The sequence below is a fragment of the Silurus meridionalis genome, chromosome 15 (assembly GCF_014805685.1).
Source record: "Silurus meridionalis isolate SWU-2019-XX chromosome 15, ASM1480568v1, whole genome shotgun sequence".
In the NCBI taxonomy this organism is placed as follows: domain Eukaryota; kingdom Metazoa; phylum Chordata; class Actinopteri; order Siluriformes; family Siluridae; genus Silurus; species Silurus meridionalis.
The window spans coordinates 6,102,095-6,120,816 of NC_060898.1; the positions used below are offsets into that span (position 1 = coordinate 6,102,095).

Genomic DNA, 18,722 nt, shown 5'->3' on the forward strand with positions numbered 1-18,722 from the left:
AGCCTGAGGAATAAGAAGAGAAAGAATGGAAGAATTATAATGACAAGTTAGTAAAATCTGAATATTGATTTTCTACTGATATAAACTTGTTTTCTATTATTATTACCATTTAATATGCACAATATGACAAATAAGAAATTGAAATAAGTTAAGAAACCTTTGTAACCTTTGAGTATGCAAACCTTTGCATTTTGTTCTGTATGCACATACACTGTTTTATGTTGTGAATGCAGCCCACGTTTATAAAATAAACACTATAAACAGTGATTGTTGAACTGTATTAAAAAATCTGGAGCTTCTGCATTGCCAGGCCACCCACTGAAATCTCTTGGGTAGATTTTGTTAAATAGGGTGGAGATTAGGGAGGTAGTAAATACAGTAAAATAGATTTATACAAGGAAAAAAAAAATATGGAAAGATATGGGATTTATAGGAATATAGGACAACGGTTGTTCATATTTATACATGATCTTCCTTTCTCCCAATGTTCTGTTGTTTAATTATGGCATGAGAATGGTCAGCAAAGTGGCATAATGAAAGTGCATGAGCGTATCACACACTGTCGAACATACACTCATTATGTAATGCTGTATCTTGTCTTTTTGTTTGTGAAGCCCTGTATTCAACTTTGCATGTAACTATAGTATCTCTAGAAGATGGTGTGACAATTTGTGATGTGAAATGGTGCTCTAAAAATCCTTGAAGGAATAAATGCTCTTAAAACCTTATAGACTTGCAGAGTTGTGAATGCTGAGATGTGAGTTAGTGTCCAAAGCTTGATACATCTGCATGGTAATGATATGGCCTGTAGAGTATAAAGAGTTTGTAGCTTGCATCAGGGTGTAAACAGCAGAAGCTGCGTGTGCTTGATCTCTATTGCATGACCTGTAAGAGTTAGACGGGGCAGTAAGTGCAGAGGTGACAACAATGCTGTTGTGACCAGTTTAAAGACATCAGGGTGAATGAGGAAAAGAGAAATGAAATGAATAAGGTTCAAGATATTGGTCAAATGAACTGCAGAATAGGATGAGTGAAGAGGGTCAGGATCAATTGGGATAAGAGGCTGGGATGAATTGAGGGAAAAAAAGAAAAAAATTATTTCGACTTCTCCCGTTAGGGGTCGCCACAGCGGATTCTCCACACGTTTGATTTGGCACGTTTTTACGCTGGATGCCCTTCCTAACTCAACCCTCCCCATTTATCTGGGTTTGGGACCGGCACTAAGAGTGGCTGGGGTTGGTTCCCTGACCGGGGATCGAACCTGGGCTGCAGCAGTGAGAGCGCCGCATCCTAAAAACTAGACCACCAGGGAACAGATGAATTGAGGGAAAGAAGTGTGCTAAATTTAAATGAAGACAATGCATTTTATATGAGTTGAATACTTACAAACAATAAATGCCACAAAACTGCCCCCTTTATTAGGAAAATGCAACTTGTAAATCTGGGGTAGTCTTCTAAACTGCCAGTTCCTTTCCTGTTAATGGAGTGACAACAATTCAACATGGCCTCACACACTGTAAACAGTGCAAAGTACAATTAAATTAGTTGATAGCATTACTGGCTTTAGATTCATTTACATAGAGAATTCTTGCATAAATACATAATATTGATCATTCTAATTGCTGTTTTGAGAAGGTAATAATCAACATTAGCATTATCACTAGTGTGCTGGCTAGCCTGTTGGAAATATAACTCTCGATTCTACTCTTGGCTAGGTAAATGCTACACACAATTGTCTCATAATTAGCTTGTTTTTAATGCCAAATAACCCAAATAAAGCACACACTTATAAAGAACATAATTTTTTTTCTTGCACTACAAAAGACAACAAGGCTATGATCCTAGAAAGCAACACAGAGAAATGCTGTTGTCCATGAGGGAGTATGAGTGGGAGGTGTCTGTGATCCTTTGAAGAGAGTGTCATGAGATATTTTGGAATGAGATGGCATCTGCACTTTTTCAAAGAGAGAATGAGAAAGGGCATCCGCGATACCTATTATGGATATTCTGCACAATCTAATGACACACTGAATAGTGGAGTTTCCTAAATGCATTTATGAGTCTGACAACATGATAAAGTGAAACAAAATGTTGTTAATATTTCAACAATCATTGAAACGATCAGAATGTGTACTGTTTCTCACTGTTCCATCAATTGCAAAATCACTGTGTATCATAGTAATTTGGAGGACAATACTCACATAGTAGTATACTGTAGTATACTGTGTTTTTTTTCAACTTTTACTTGGTTTACTGATACCTTCAGAGTTAAGACTTTGAAAAGCTTACATGGGGCTGCAACATGACAGTTTTTGTAGGGATATTCATTTTAATTTAATGGCCAATCAGTACTCCTTCTGGCCCACTGCCTTTTTGGCAGGAATTAAATGGCTGTGTGTATGTGTGTGTCGTCAATGCCTCTCAATGGCCTGATTGGCAGCATTGCACTACATGATGAGCTATTCTGTTTGCATAAACGTTCACAGAATTCTAATCAGATATTCATCTTTTACAATATATAGATATACATAGAAAAGCTACTCATAGGATACATCAAAATTTAAAGGAATATGAATACACACAAAAATACAACAAATATGAATTAAAAGTTAAATATAGACAATTGATTTAGCTTTACCAAGTAGATTGTTTTACTTTTTAAAGCTGAGATAATGTTCTCTGAAGTACCATTTTCTTACAGACAAGCTCAAACTTCTCTCATAGCAGTGAACCTACTTCACATTTAGACTATTTTGATCATATAATTGATAGTGTAATAGATAGACCCCAGCATATGACCATGGAAATGACAAATTATTCTTGCTTTTGATATGAATTATGTTGCCTGTATTAAATGTATTAAACTAATGGCACAATTTATAATATTTTTGGTAATCTCATATTTACTTGCAATAGTCTTTCTCAACAAAGAATTTAATATACAAAAGCTTCAGCACACACACACAAACACACCCACTATGTCACGTGGAGCACAGCTGCAAATAAATGTTCTAAAAATCACACATAAGACTGCATTTTTGGCCTGAAATATACCTTGACCTATTTGGGCCATTGTTGACCTAAATTCTTTATCCTCTTTCTGGAAAGTAAGTAGGACTTGACTCTACTAAAGTTGGACCTTTTTCTTTGTGTTTGATGACAGAGCCGGCTACCATTTCAGTGGAAGAGCATAATGACTCACATCTGCATAGCGGGGTTTTTTTTGTCATTCACTGATTTATGTACAGTTGCCCCATTCAAGGTCTCTGACTGAGACTGGCACAAAAAGAGACAACTTACAAATCTGAGAAAGAAAATGAGGCCAAAACAGAGACACAAAAAAACAGTTCACAACAACAATGTTACAAAACCAGTCGTGAGATTTTACATAAACGCTCTTAAGGTTATTTTTCTTCCCAAAGCGTTTGTTATTTCAGGACGTTTAACTGGAGAATGAATAGGTTCTAACATATGTGATCCACAGAAAAAATACAGAGCTAACGTATCATCATGTCACATGGCATGTGCCATATGTTCTGTGTGATGTTTAGGATTCGGTTATTAAAATAATATTTCCCTGCAAATTGTGCTTTACAAATAATTAAACCTTTTACTCAGTTAGCATGACTTTTTATTTTGCTTCCACATAATATTTATCACTTGATAATTTATGTTTTGAATTTCTGACATAAAATGTTTGACATTAATTGATTTAAAGCAAAGTAATTGTTTTTGCTGCCATATTGTACCAATGCCATAGTTTCTTTAAAGATACTTATAGCCAATTAATTTAGCTTCAAGACTCAGATTTGCATTGATTATTAACTTTATTTAATCTAAAATTTTAAAAAATTTAAATAAGAGCTAATAATAAATATCCAACATTAGGGAATAGAGAGCATGCCATTTTAGTAGCCTATGATTAACTATTTTAGTGTGAAACTCCTTAGAGTTTAGAGGTGTTAAATTAATTATTTGTTTTGTGGTCGTCTAATAATATTTTTTCATGCTTTTAAATGAATTAGATTTATGTAATTCATACATCTATTATTAATCAATAAGCAAACATGATAATACTTTTCTGTTTAAACACCTTCCTCATTTATATTATGTGGCTAATATAAAAATTATCACAAATACAGTTACCCAGTGTTGCATTAAATATTGTTACAGTAAATATTTCTCATGTTGTTTGTGTGGAATATTTTTGCTGAAAAGTTGCTGACTTAATTGCATGTCTCTTCGTATCTCCTGTATATTTTAGCCATTTTTCTTGTCTTAACTCTTCATTTAAACACTTGCATATTTAATGTAACTGCAACAGACAACTAAATATATTGTGTTGACACTTTTTTTAGTTCTCATTTTGATCGAATTCCAGATGTCAATTCATGACAGGTATGTCTATAGAAAGAGCACGATTGCTATATGGTTCATGTATATTTATATATGAGTAGTAGTACTTAATTGCAGCTTTACTTTAAAGGAATTACAATCTTCTTTATATAAATGTATTTTTGCCCTAGAGAAGGGGAAAAGCTGTTGCAGAGTAAATGATTATGAATTCATGGCACTATGACAACGAGCGTTTTTAACTATCCGTAAACGCAAGTTGGATTGCTGCCATTCAGAACACACAGTGCTGTTATGTTTTTTTTTTTTTTTTTTTAACATGAATGGAGGATGTGAAAGCACAATTGATGTTATTATTGTAACATCAATGACTGTGATTAGTGTAGAAAATGGAATGTATGGTGCATTGGCTTAAATTGTTCCAAAATGCCAACATAAAAAAAAAAAAAACATTCTGATTGATATCACAGAGGATCTGCATTGCAGCAGATGGCTGAACTCAGTCTTGAATGGGGTAGGGTGTGGGGCTTCCTTTGAGCCAGATAGTATTGTCAGTAACCTGAGCATTATATCTTTTTTCTTAATTGAAATAATTATCTAAGTAACACACATTTAAACACTTATTTAAGCGGTTCTGTCAATCCGGATTTATTTAAAACAAAAATGAACAGGGCAGAATGAAAAGGTACTTTCTCTAGTGCTTTGAAAACAATGTTAGCAGTTGTGAACTCTAATGGGCAGCTTGATAAGAGACAAGCCAAGTGTATAAACTGCTTGCCATGGGAACCATGACGCAAGAGGAAACTGTGACAGAACCCTGTCCTTGGCACGGCGAATAGGGCGTAGCGACAATGTGCTTTGTGCTGGTCAGAGTCAGAGTGACGACATTGCCAGTGTGGGCAGGAGGTGTAGCAATGGTGTCCTTGGGTAGAATAGTTGAGGCTTCTGCACAGGCTTTGGGTAGAGTAACAGAATGAGCAGAATGGAGTTTGGAAGCCGTGGGCAGGCAATAGACCTCTGAAAGTCATAGCAGTGAGCTTCCGTTATATTTCTTTGTTGAAGCCTGAGCTAAGCTGACTTGTAAAGTGCTTGCCTTCACCAAATAATAGGAAGAAACCCTCTGCTGGTACTGTATGTCGCATAGATAAACCTAAACAAACTCAAACATCTTATAGATTCTTACTTTATCTTATCAGATTACTTAGTTAGACGCTTGATGAAAACATAACTAATGACTAATTTCCCAGGTGTGTGATGAAGGAAAGTCCACAAATTCAATATCTTTGGTCATTGAGAGAGAACTTTCCAGACCTTAATACATAGACGAGGTCTTTGTGGGACTCACAGGTGATACCATGGTCTAAGAAATGAGAGTCCCTCGTTCAATGTAACCACCAGCTCCTGTTGTTAGCCCTCAGTGTCTTATGCCTCTTGTCACAAAATCACTGCAATATTGACACAAAACTTTTGTTTTAATTTTTGGGATTCTTAACCCACACACAGAGTAGAGTAGAATGTAATCCTGTGCTCTACAAATCAATAGATTGCATGTCTCTGCGCTTCACATCTATCCCGACACCACATGCTGAGACTAATTACTGAATACGCTTGGTCCCTCGCTCTCTCTTTCTTTTTTCTTTGCATGGGGTGTTGACCTACATTCAGGTGGTGACCAATCACTAGTGGAGTTTAAAGCGTTTGGTGGCCCATATCTACCTACAACAAACATTTCCCTACAGTTTAGTTTAATCTTCTCCCCATGTCTGTAAATTTAGCCTATAAGTGTAACTCGTTCAGTGTATAAAGGCCTCGTCAATCTGTGCAATGGTTTGCAAGAAAATCCGTTGGATCATTACACACAACATAATCACTGAAATATTGAACAATCAAATCGTTCAGAAGAGAAAAACGTTTGATTCAGCTTAAGCAGGACAGTTTATAGTATGCTTAATGCAAATATTGCTCTAAGGAGATTTTGGTTTCATGAAACTCCAGTGTTCTTTAGCAACAACTATATCAAGAGGTGTACATGAAGCCTTTCAAAGAAACTCGACTCCAGCAGAAACGTTGGCCTGTTCGTTATAATATCTGATAAAGCCAAGACAAATGAAAGAACACTGCAAACTGTAATTTTTTTGTGTTCCTTTTTTATTGTGGTACTAAAAATTCTTTTGTTGAAAATATTCCTGAACCAGAATTTCTTATACCTGTTTGCTTTCATCATACAAACATCAAGATTGATTTTTTTGTTTGCATATATCATCAACTCAAGTTTTTAAGAACTAATAAAGGTGTATGCAATTACATGAAAATATCCTTGAAATTAATTAATGTTCTTCATTTGGGCCCAAAATTCTTTTTCACCTTCTTGTTTGTTTGCACAGTGTTTAATCATCATGCAATTACTTTTCAGGACATTGTGCAATTTTTGCTAACATGCTGCTCCTTGAACACTGATCAAAGGGTCTCCACTTGCATGTCTAATTAAAGTTCAAGTTTTTAATTTCTCTAGCGAAGACCAACAAGTAAACCCAGCACAATTCTTTTTCTTTTTATTGCATCTTATGTAAATTAGACTATACTCCACAATATAAAGTTCCCCTTCTCTGCCCCTACAATAATATTTTTGTGCAATTGTGATCAGAAGAGCTTCAAGGTAATGAAATAAATTTATCATCAGAATTATGGGAATTAATTACAATCTACTAATTTTCACTGATCTCAACTGCTTGCAACATAATACAAATATCTGGGTTTCATGTGATAATTATTTAATTTTATTTAAAATCATGAGAATATGCATTAAAAAAATACTATATATTTTTATTTTTACTATTAATTTCCAGCTACATCAAAATGATTCTTGTTTACTGTACATGTTTGAAAACATTAGCTAACCTCCCATATAAGGTTTGTGGTTTAGTATAGTCATCCTTTGATTTGGTTACAATTTTTGATTTGATCGCAAATACTGGAATAATGTTATTGCTAAATTAATAGATAATGTTAAGATTTGTAATATTATTAGAGTACAGTATATGTTTAAATTATTGACCTCTTGAATGGCATTGTCACGTCAGCCAGCGATGACACCTCCCTGCCAGCAGATGTCTCACTCCTGTGAATTCTAAAAAAGACACATTTTGATTACTTCCTGTTCCCAAAAATCTTATGGCTTACACATGTATAATGCTGTTATAAAATCTTGCTACACTTTAATGCTTTCTAGCCCTCTATATTGTTACTAATATGCTTTTGATTCGACCATTTGTGGCTATTCCGTCTTTTAGTCTTGAACTAACCTGCCTACTAGAGATGGCAAAAGTACACATATCCTTCACTCAAGTAAAAGTACAGATACTCATGTTTGAAATGACTTTGGTAAAGTGCTGACTACACTTTTGTCTCAAGTTTAAGTAAAGAAGTTTGGGCTCTTACATGCAAAAGGTAGCAATAACTACAACCTGTATGTGTGTCACACTTGTAACTGGACCTCACATCATATTAATATTTTAATACAAATGAATAAAACAATGTTGTTATCTAATGAATGTATCCATACTGAACAACAACCAAATAGAACACAAGCAGAGAAAAGATAATGATGATCTGTTCTTAGTCATGTTTACATCGCTGACACCCTCTGTCTCATCCACATTACCCCCAAACTTCTTGTTGCCTTCTGCCCTGCTCACTGTGAGCTTCATAAACCAGCCTACGTCTGTGGTGTGTGAGAGTCAGGAAAGATATGCCAGTGTTAGATTAAAAAATCATGCAATGACAAGAAATAGGTTAAATGAAAAATGACCAAACAGATATTTGTGTAAAAATGTTATGAGTAAAAGTAAAAAAATTGTCAAAAAAAATAGTAAAATACTGATACCAGAAAAATCTACTTAAGTACATTACTTTAGTACCAAATTATTTAGCTGCTGATTCACATGTTGCTAATTACTCAAATCTATCAAAATGCAAGCCTATTCATACTGCTGCCATTTCCCCCATTACCCAAGGTCTGTTTTTCCCCCTTGCACATGTGAGTAAAGTGTAAACTCCATAGAAATTTCTTTAAATCACACACTACCCTAATTTATACACTGTGAACTTTATTTAATCATCATGTACAACGCTATATTATGACGCCTATAGTTGCAAAATGTTTGTATAGTAATTACACTGTAATTAGCTTTTGTACTGTAACAATACTCATAACTTCAACATGGGAAACCTGAATAAACACAAATGTGCTGTTTGTCCCACTGTATAATGTCAAGGTTTTGTAATTACCGTTTGCCCAATTTTAACAACCCTCGTCCTCTATGTTTTATTGACTTAGTTTTACATGCAGACTTTAGTTTTCTTAATGAGCATGTCTCCCATGCCTTGTAAATTCTGGGAAAGTATAAGCTACATTGGTTAATTAAAACCAAAACCAAAACAAAAGAGCAAATAGCAGAAATACTATGCAACACGGGGAGCATTATGGGCAGTTCAGGTTTTTTTTTTTTTTTTCTAGAACCATAATTAGGTGTTAACATATTAACACTGATTCATGAAATGGATGAAATATTTATTATTAATACAAAAGCATATTTTTTTAGTAGTAATATTAGGGGATTTCAGGCTGTTTAATGAAAATTTAAATATGCTATAATTTCAGAAGTAATGGCATTACACATCAACACTTTGATCCTCATTCACTGGATTCAATCAATATTTTTGTTGGAAAGACCCGTAAATTGACATACCTCATTTTTTCCTGTTATGTACTGACTGAACTAAAATTTAAAGGAAAAAACAAAAGAAAAGAAAAGGAAACCAAAAAAGACAGACAGACGGACGGACGGACGGACGGACGGACAGATAGATAGATAGATAGATAGATAGATAGATAGATAGATAGATAGATAGATAGATAGATAGATAGATAGATAGATAGATAGATAGATTTTTTTAAGTCGGACATTCTTTTGATGAAACAGAATATATATATATTTATATTTAAATATAAAAATTATAATATTAAAACAGGGTTGTGAGCCTTTAAGACTTGAGTTTGACACTTCTAGTAAGAAGAGAAATTTACTGAAGGATAAAAATATCAATGAAAAAAATTAAAATGAACATGAAGTAATCTTAAGCGCTTTGGTGCCACCATGTGTCCAATGCAGAAACTGCAGTATTTATAAATGAAAGGGGAAAAAATACAGAAATCATTTTAGAAAACACTGGGCTGGTAAATGCACCAGAAAGTCTTTCTTATCAGTGCTTTTAAACAAACATTTCTTCCCAAATACAGTACCAAATCAGGATAATATCCTCTTCGGATCCTTAAACTAACTTCCAATTTAAACACAAATGTAAAGTGGCAAGGAATATGGATTTTACCATACACCATATACACTCAGCAACCACTTAATTAGGACCAGTATTGTTTTGCTCTCAGAAAAGTCTCAATGGCATGGACTCCATTATGTCCATAAGGTGTTAGAAACAATTTCTTTCTGGAGATTCTGTTTAATGTTGCCATAAATTCATCACATAATTGCCGCAGATTTGTTTTTCAGCTGCTCATTCACACTGTGAATTTCATGATCTACCACATCTAAAGTACATATTGGATTCAGATGTTCTGACTGCAAGGCCACTAATACACAGTGAGCTCATTTTCATATTAATGGAACCAGTTTGACACGATTTTTGCTTTGTGACCTGGTGCATTATCAGATTGGAAGTAGCAGTTGTTAAATAGGTAACTGTTGCCATAAAGTGACTGCCATGGCCGGCAACAATTCAGCAAAAATGTTGCATTCAAACAAAAAATAATCGAGGGATGCATTCCTGGGATTATAGCCTAAGAATACAATCTCTTAAAATTACACCCCTGTGAAGAGAAAAGATCTGTTGCCACAAATGGGTTCAAGGATGAATGGGTTAGGGTTAGCCTTAATCCATTGTAGCCTCAGAGTCCATGTTTATGAAAACTTTGTTCTGTCCCTCCAACATGATATTCAGCTATATATGGAAATGACCTGAGAATTTACAAACCAAGACAAAACAAAGGCAAAGGTAGTCTTAGCATAATAAACCTACAATTCTTATTGGTGACTCTAAAACTCCATAAAGGTTCTGTGTAGAAGCCTGCAACAGATCTTGTGCTTACCAAAAACGTTTCCAGTCGATCCTCTTTAGGGAGCTTAGAACACTTCAATAATTGCAAACCTTCAAAAGATAGATATTTGCTAAATAGCTGGACATAATATACATGACACATCTGACTATTTCTCCTGCCATTTATCTCAAGATGCAAAATCAATTATTAACTAGTTGATTTTTGGTTAATACAAGTAACGTATATTCCCTCCAGTCAGTATCATTTCCTGTACTTTGTGCTTAGACCCGTAATAATCACCATTAGTCCTTACGAAACAGGAATTTTGTTTGGCTCAAAAGAATGCCAATAGAGTAAAAAAATGTGAGCCTGCATTTATTTAAGACTCAAAGTCCAGGTTCATGAAATCTTCATTCTGTTCCTCCATTGTAATATTTAGTGAAACAGCCGTATAAGAAAATGACCAGACAATTTACAACCCTAGACAAAAGGCAGGGGTTGACTTAGCATAACAAACCTACAATTCTGAACTGTTCTTAAATTTGTCTCGCTCTGAAAATTCATAAAGGTTCTGTGTAGAATTTTTCTTATAAACTTTACAGAATGTTTCCAGAGAAGGTTTCCAGTAGATCCTCTTCAGGAAGCTTTGAACCCTTGAATAACTGCACATCATGAATAGCTAGATAATGGCTGGACATAAAATGCATAGGACGTCTGACTATTTCTCCTGCCATTCATGTCAAGATACAAAAAACATGTTAAAACAGTTGATAAATTTAATACAAGTAACTCATATTAGTTCCAGTCAGTATAATTTCCTATACTTCTATCTTAGACCAAAAATAATCGCAATTAGTCCGTATAAAACAGGAATTTTTGTTTGGATTGAAAGTGAAGTAAATGTGAGCTTGAGTTCATTTTACCCTCAGAGTCCAGGAATCTTAAATCTGTCTGTCTGATGTAATTTTCAGATAAATAACCATATAAGAAAACCAAACTCTAAAATGCAATTTCTCCTGCCATTCATCTCAAGATGCAAAATAACTTCTAAAAGTTGATATTTGATGATATATTTAATACAAGTAACATGTATATTCCTTCCAGTCAGTGTCATTTCCAGTACTTTGTGCTTAGACCCATAATAATCACCATTAGTGCTTACAAAACAGGAATTTGTGTTCGGCTGGAAAATATGGCGAGAGTGAAGGAAATGTGAGTCTGCATCTAGTTAAGCCTCAGAGTCCAGTTTCATGAAATTATTAATTCAGTAATATTCAGTGAAACAACCATATAAGAAAATGACCTGGCAATTTAAAATCCTAGACAAAACAAAAGCAGTCTTAGCATAACAAACCTAAAGCTCTTAACGATTGTTTAATGTCTCCCTCTGAAAATTAATTAAGATTCCATTCGTAAGCCTACAGCAGAATATCTTCCTAATTCAGTTCAATTCATTTTTATTTGTATAGCACGGTTTCCAGTCGACATCGTCTCAAAGCATAAGTTTGTTTCTTATAATTATGAATTTTACAAAATGTTGCCAAAGTTCCCTATAGATCCTCTTCAAGACCCTTCACCCTTGAATAATTGCACATCTTGAAATGTAGATATGCGCTAAATGGCTGGACATAAAACACGACGATCTTTCTGCATTTCGACATATTCGATTACCGATGCAATATATTTTATAAAACATTAATTTTGGGGATATATTTAATACAAGTAACTCATATATTCCCTTTCAAGCAGCATCATTTCCGGAACGTTGTGCGAAAGACGGAAGGAAATGTGAGCCTTAGACCTCAGTCAGACATGTTGGATTAAAAACCAGTGCAGATGTTGGAACTATTTATTCATTAAGTTTACATATTTAAATTTTGGAACAAAATTTGCGAGATGCATTCATAACAGAGAATAACAGCCTTGATGCCTTTGAAAAAGGATTCACTTTATTTACATGTTTTGGATGTATGGTAGATAAAAATGTGCAGATTGAGACTCTTTCTTCAACCTTCTTTTTTTTTTTTTAATGCTCTGATGAGAGCAGTGAAACAGTTCCAGCGCACTTGTATTTGTCCAGTCTCCCTCCCTCAATGGCTCTCTCCTTTCTTCCCTACAACCTGCATTTAACAAAACAAAAACAAAGCCAGTTTAAATACCACACCGTGACAGTACACACACAGCACCACACTGCATCTCTTAGATATATTTTATATTGTTGGCAGGTATAAAGCTGCATTACCCGTTTGAAGTCGTTCATGTTGGTGGCCTGCACTGGGGTTCCTATAAACGTCAGGTAGTTCACTTTTGTCGTTTCTTCATCCCCTAGGTTTGACTTGATGAACAGCTGGAAACAAAACGAACAAAATTATGCGATGGATGAATCGGAGTATATCAAGGTGCTGTCCTCTAGTGGTGAGATGCTGAACAACAAATTATGGTGCTAAAAAAAACACTTCACACAGTACAACAATATTGAACGTGTTAATCCGAGTTTGTCAAAAACATGATGAGGATATAAAAATGAATAAATAAAAAAATGAACAAACATACAGTGACACTGTTGACGTTCTGAAATTTGACATATCTGAGAGAGATGAGGCCTTCGTCTTTATAGTCTTCTTCTGAAAGATCTAGAGTCTGTGTCGGCTCACTCCTCTCAGCGTCATCAAAATCCATGGAGTGAGGGAGATTAATGAAGATCTTCACACACTTTGGCGCTTGAGCTGAGACAAAAAAACAGAAAGAAAGCTGTTATTAACAACCTATACTAACCCAGATAAATAAATACAAATATTTCAGTGGCTTTTGTTTATTATCTTTCTCTTCTTTGATTCTTTCATCATCTATCAAGCACTTACTTTAAATTTTAAAAGTATTTTCCTAAGCAAAGTACCCTTGGCATATAAGCCATGATCAGTTTAGTAAGGACATGGCCACAACTGGCTGATGAGCGAGAGACATTTATGTTGCTGAGTATGAGACTGAACAATACCAAAACCTGTCAGACTGAATATTATAAAATGTGCAAAAGAGTTTAGCTGGACCGAGTGTCTTACCCAAAACTGACACCTGCATCTTCATAGAGAAAAGCTTTACAGGCTGATTGAAGGCAATTGTGATGAGGAGCTGCAATCAGAAAGCATAGCAGAAAACATTAGAATAACTGTGTTTCTGTGATAAACATTGTGTAGACAATCACCTGGGTAGTCTCGCAAAACACATTCAGACCCAGCCTATGAGCAGGGAGGCATCTGATACCTTTGGTACACTTTTCTGACCACAAGGTTGTTATTAAATCCGAACCCTACCCAAGTGTGGAGAGACTTCCTGCTTCACATTACAGTTTTTACTTTCGCTTCTTATTCAGTCACACACCAAATCTCAGTACTGACAACCTGACACACTCACGTCTGAATCAAGTCTACACTATTAGGAAACATGAGTGCTATAATAGCAAGTAATAGGAACCAACAGCATTTAACACCACCCAGCCACGAAAAATGATGATTTTTAAAAATATTAAATGCTAAGTTTATAATGCTATAACAAATACTGATGCTGTAGTACAACAGTCTGTAACTAAACATAAGTAGAGCAAACTGAAAGTTTGTGAAAGTTAATGCTCTCAATTATTCAAACAGGAAATTATTATGATCAGGGCTAAACCTTGTTTTTCTCTGTGGTTGGCTGAACATTCGCTTGAGTGCCACCAGAGGCTGTACGAAGTAAACGCAACATTGTGACAGTATTATGCAACTCCTACCCGACCGTAAATAAACCCAACTGTCTGCAAAAATAAAATGAGTAATTGGGAAAAAACACTTGCACCAGATTCTTCGGTCCCTTCCCATATATACACTTCTTAACTACTACTACTTCTTTCAGCTGCTTTCTTAAGGGGTCGCAACAGCGGATCATCCGTCTCCTACTACCCTGTCCTCTACATCTGCCTTTTTCAAACCAACTACCTGCATGTCTTCCTTCACCACATCCATGAACCTCTTTTTGGCCTCTTTTCCTCCTTCCCAGCGGCTCCATCCTCAGCATTTTCCTACCGACGTCCCGCCTTTGCACATGTCCAAACCATCACAATCGAGCCTCTCTCACTTTGTCCCCAAAACTTCCTACATGCGCTGTCCCTCTAATAAACTCATTTCTGATCTTGTCCATACTCGTCACTCCCAATTAAAATCTCAGTATGACGACTTCTTAACTCGTTACAAAATTGATCATGATATTTGTTCTATTTTATTTTGGCATCTTGCACATGTAGAGAGCAGCATAATAGTTTGGATTAAGCATATCTGAGGATTTTTCTTAATAAAATAAATAAGGCTGCATCATCATGCAGCTTGATTAATAATATAGATTTTGGAAAAATGTAAGGGCCGAGGACCATAAATTATTGACAATCGTTAGCATTTGTTCTATTGACGATCTGCTTTGTTGTTACAGAATATAAGGATATACAGGTCTTCGGCCCTAAACACACCCAAAATGTGCTTTTCCATCAGGCTGCATGATGGACAAGGTCAGTATCTAGCAAAAGTGTTCCAAGGAAGGAACAGTGGTGAACTGGTGACAGGGTCATTAACGGCTGAGGCTCATTGATGCATGTGGGGATTAAAGCTGACCCCTGTGGTCCGATTCTACAGACGAGCTTCTGTAGCTCAAATTGTTGAGAAAGTTAATGCTGTTAATGCCCAATATTAGGCAGGTGGTCATAATGTTATGCCTGATCAGGGTAAATAATAATAATAATAATAATAATAATATAGTATAGAATAGATTAAGAGTGTGCATAATATAAGACATTAAAAAAAAAAAAAATCAATAAGACTTGTTGCCAAAATAACTGCTGAGTGGACATTACTTTAACAATGAGTGTAATAGTGTATCTTACCTGTTCATCGCAGTCTGACTCTAGGTAGGTTGAGTCTTTGATTAGACAGTTGTCAAAGCCGCAGTCATCGCTCTCGTTAAGACACTCGCATCCGGCTTTATTCACAAATGGCATAAGATCCATCTACATGCACACAACAAAAACTTCCATTACATCTGCTATCCATCCAATTGGAATAAATACTGAGTAAAGGTGTTAGGATGGTTTACTATCTAGTAACTGTAAATAGTAAAACTGTATATAGACCAATTGTAAGGAAGTTTCACTGTCTGGTGTGTGCCGATTCTTGCTGTCATCTGCTAGCTGCTGTTCGGTAGGTTGCGTGACCTGCTACTGTCTAGTGTACTGGCCTTTTATACCCTTCATGAAGAATAACCTCTGTCAGTGCCACTGTCATAGGCAACTTATCATGAGTGGTAAACTTTGGATCTCCCTCTAGTGGTGAAGCATGGAAATACAACTGAATGTGAAACCTTTCGTACAAAAGGTGATAATTATAATAAATATAATTATAATTCTGTTCCTGTTCTCACTTCACTGAAAAGCGCAATATAAATCACATGCTTTAGTTTTATTATTATCATCATTTCTACAGCACTCACGTATCCTTTGGGAATGTCCGAGTCCTCGTTACTCCCCGGGTCGTTCTCCACATGCTGTTTGATTTTGTCCTCGAGGCCTGAGGAGTCTGCTCCCTGATATAGATCCACACGCACTTTGTTTCGGAAAAACAGGAACGTCGGTGTAGCAGAGATGTTGTTGGCTGCCGCTGTTCCCTTTAAAAAAACACAACACCCATACAAAGGTTAGGCATCAGAAACATGAGTGAAGCTTGAAGGTGACAGGATCGCACATTTTGAAATAGAAAATGCGTATATGTACAGTGTTCTGGTTTTTGTTTAAACAAATCCTAAGTTGCTCCTTTATGTGGTTTGTTTGCACAGAGATCATAATCATACTGGACCAAAACAGCCATTCCAAGACTGTTGGTTCAAACCTACATAAAATACTGTCTAAATGCAGGAACAAATCGACTAACTCGACCACACTGCAGGGAGTAGAAAAAAAAAAAAACGCAGTGTGTCTCAGGCTGGAAGAAGCCGTTTATGTTTTGCTGACGTGAGCTGATAAACAGAGCCACTAAGCACAACCTGAGCCAAAGAACGGCCGTGTCGAGCTGCACCCCTTGAGGTCTCAGGAGTCTAAACAAAATATTCAATTTATTAGGAGTAGTAAACATGGTATCACAAATCATTTGCAATATAATAGAGTGCCGTTCCTTACATGGGCCAGTTGATTTGTGAATTGTGAAATAAAATGATGTTTGGTTTCATTTATCAAGAAAACTTGAGGCTTGCTGCATAACCTGGACATGCAGTTTACAGTCAGTCACCTTGCAGATAAACAGAAAATGGGAAAGAAAAAAAACTCAACTCTGTCTGGGAGGTCAAGTGGATTTGTAACGAAGTAAGCATGATTACGTGGCAACGTCACTAATAATTATTGAACTGGGGCTCAATTGAGTCAGTAGCAGTACTAATAATAATTCTACCCTAATATACATTTACAGTGAATTAAAAAAAAAAAAGAAGTGTCATTATAGTCGTAGGCCTTTGGCATGAAGCATCAGTTGGTTTTTAGTGGTTCTGCACCATTTGTCTCTCTTATTTTTAATGAACTCTTGCATAATTCGAACAACAAGTAGTCTGAGAAATCAACAGTAAAACGGACAAAGAGAATACAGTACACTCTACACACACGTCTATATATTTAGAAGATTAATTTGAATCAAGTGATTTGACTGAAAGACAGGAGGCGGAGCTGGCAGAATGAAAGATGGACAGGATTAGAACAGAGTTTATTAAAGGGACAGAGCAGGTAGGAGACAAGGTGAGAGAAGAGTGATTAAGATGGTGTGGTCATGTGCAGTGGGATATATCGGTAGACAAATGTTGATGATGGAGAGAAAAAGGAAGGCCAAAAAGGAGGTTATGGATATGGTGAGGGAAGACATGCAGGTGGTTGATTTAAAGGCAGATGTAGAGGACAGGGGGGGTATGGATTATCTGCTGTAGTGACTCCTGAAGTGAGTAGCGGAAAGAAGAAGAATTTGTACCAAGTGATCTAGTTAAAGCTTTGCATCTATTGTGGTGGTCGTCATGACTTAAGGACATTTCTTCATTAAAATACATCCATTATGCTCAGCTGACAGTTAATCACCAAGACATTCAGACAGTCTGTATAAACAATGCCAGAGTAATAAAACCAACAGAAAACACGCTGCAAATCCGCAAGAAATCCTCTCACCTGACAAACATGGACATCGACTTCAAGGAAGACAACATGTGGGTACTTGTTGCTCAGCATGGTGAAAGCTGGAGCTATTCTGACACATGGGCGACACCTGGGAAAGACATTTCAAAGGAAAAGTGGTGGTATTTGTTGTTAGATGTTAAAGATACACTGATACTCAGTTATATGATCGTTTAACTATAATGTGAAGTCATGCTAGTAGACTGTAACATGTCTAATAAAGTGCCATTGGATCATTAAGGAGAAATAAACAGCTGAAATAATGACTGTGACTGGACTAGTGTGCTACAGTGCTAATGTGGCTAGCCAGGCTAATCACAGCCGTTTTGCTAAGTCATTGTAAAGCCGGCGGGGTAGGGTGAGCGGGCTACGGCACTTAGCCGGGAAGATTTACAGTAACCAAAATTCAAATGGATGCTAAAGGATTTGTAAACGCCGGTACTGATTCTAGTCACTCAGAGATCCGGAGCAAGCAGCGATTCGAACGCGGTTCATTCTCTAAGCTGAGGGCCGGGTCGGGACTCCTTACCCTGCCATGGTGAACTTCACAACCACCAGTCTGGAACCGGCACCGGTCAGCTCCGGCTGGAACTCCGAATCGCTCCCGATTACTTTCACCCCAACCATGTTATCACATAAACTCCTGTTTTCCGAACGGACTCGGACCGAACCCAAAGACACGATCTTATTACCAGGACAACAACAAAAATGCTGATGAAAACCCCTTTCTCGAATCGTACGCTTTCCGGCCTGTTCGTGACGACATCCGCCACGTGGGCCAATCAAAACTCTGAGAAACGCCGAGGTCGTGAAAAGATATAGAAAGTGAAACAAGATTGTCGTAAATATAAATACGCGTGGTGCACATTCCCACTTTAGGGAACATTATATCCAGTTAGATTTACACGCATGCTATTAAAAATGACAAGAAAAACGAAACAAAACGAGTCAAATAACATTTCCTACGCCATTGGAATGCCAGCATGTGCGGCTGGAGTCGTTTAACTTTACTTTAACACGGAGCTGTGCGCCCCCTAC

At 36.4% G+C, this 18,722-nt stretch overlaps 1 protein-coding gene across 1 annotated transcript; it reads right to left on the minus strand.

Annotated features, from left to right (window-relative positions):
• Window positions 1-12,392: 12,392 nt before the first annotated feature.
• On the minus strand, window positions 12,393-18,674 carry txnl1 (thioredoxin-like 1). The gene is made up of 8 exons (XM_046868629.1): window positions 18,214-18,674; window positions 17,679-17,775; window positions 15,974-16,147; window positions 15,372-15,494; window positions 13,525-13,594; window positions 13,019-13,191; window positions 12,708-12,812; window positions 12,393-12,585 (listed from the first exon to the last, which is right to left on the minus strand). The coding sequence occupies exons 1-8, from the start codon at window positions 18,309-18,311 to the stop codon at window positions 12,556-12,558; spliced, it is 870 nt and encodes a 289-aa protein (XP_046724585.1). The 5' UTR covers window positions 18,312-18,674; the 3' UTR covers window positions 12,393-12,555.
• Window positions 18,675-18,722: the final 48 nt, after the last annotated feature.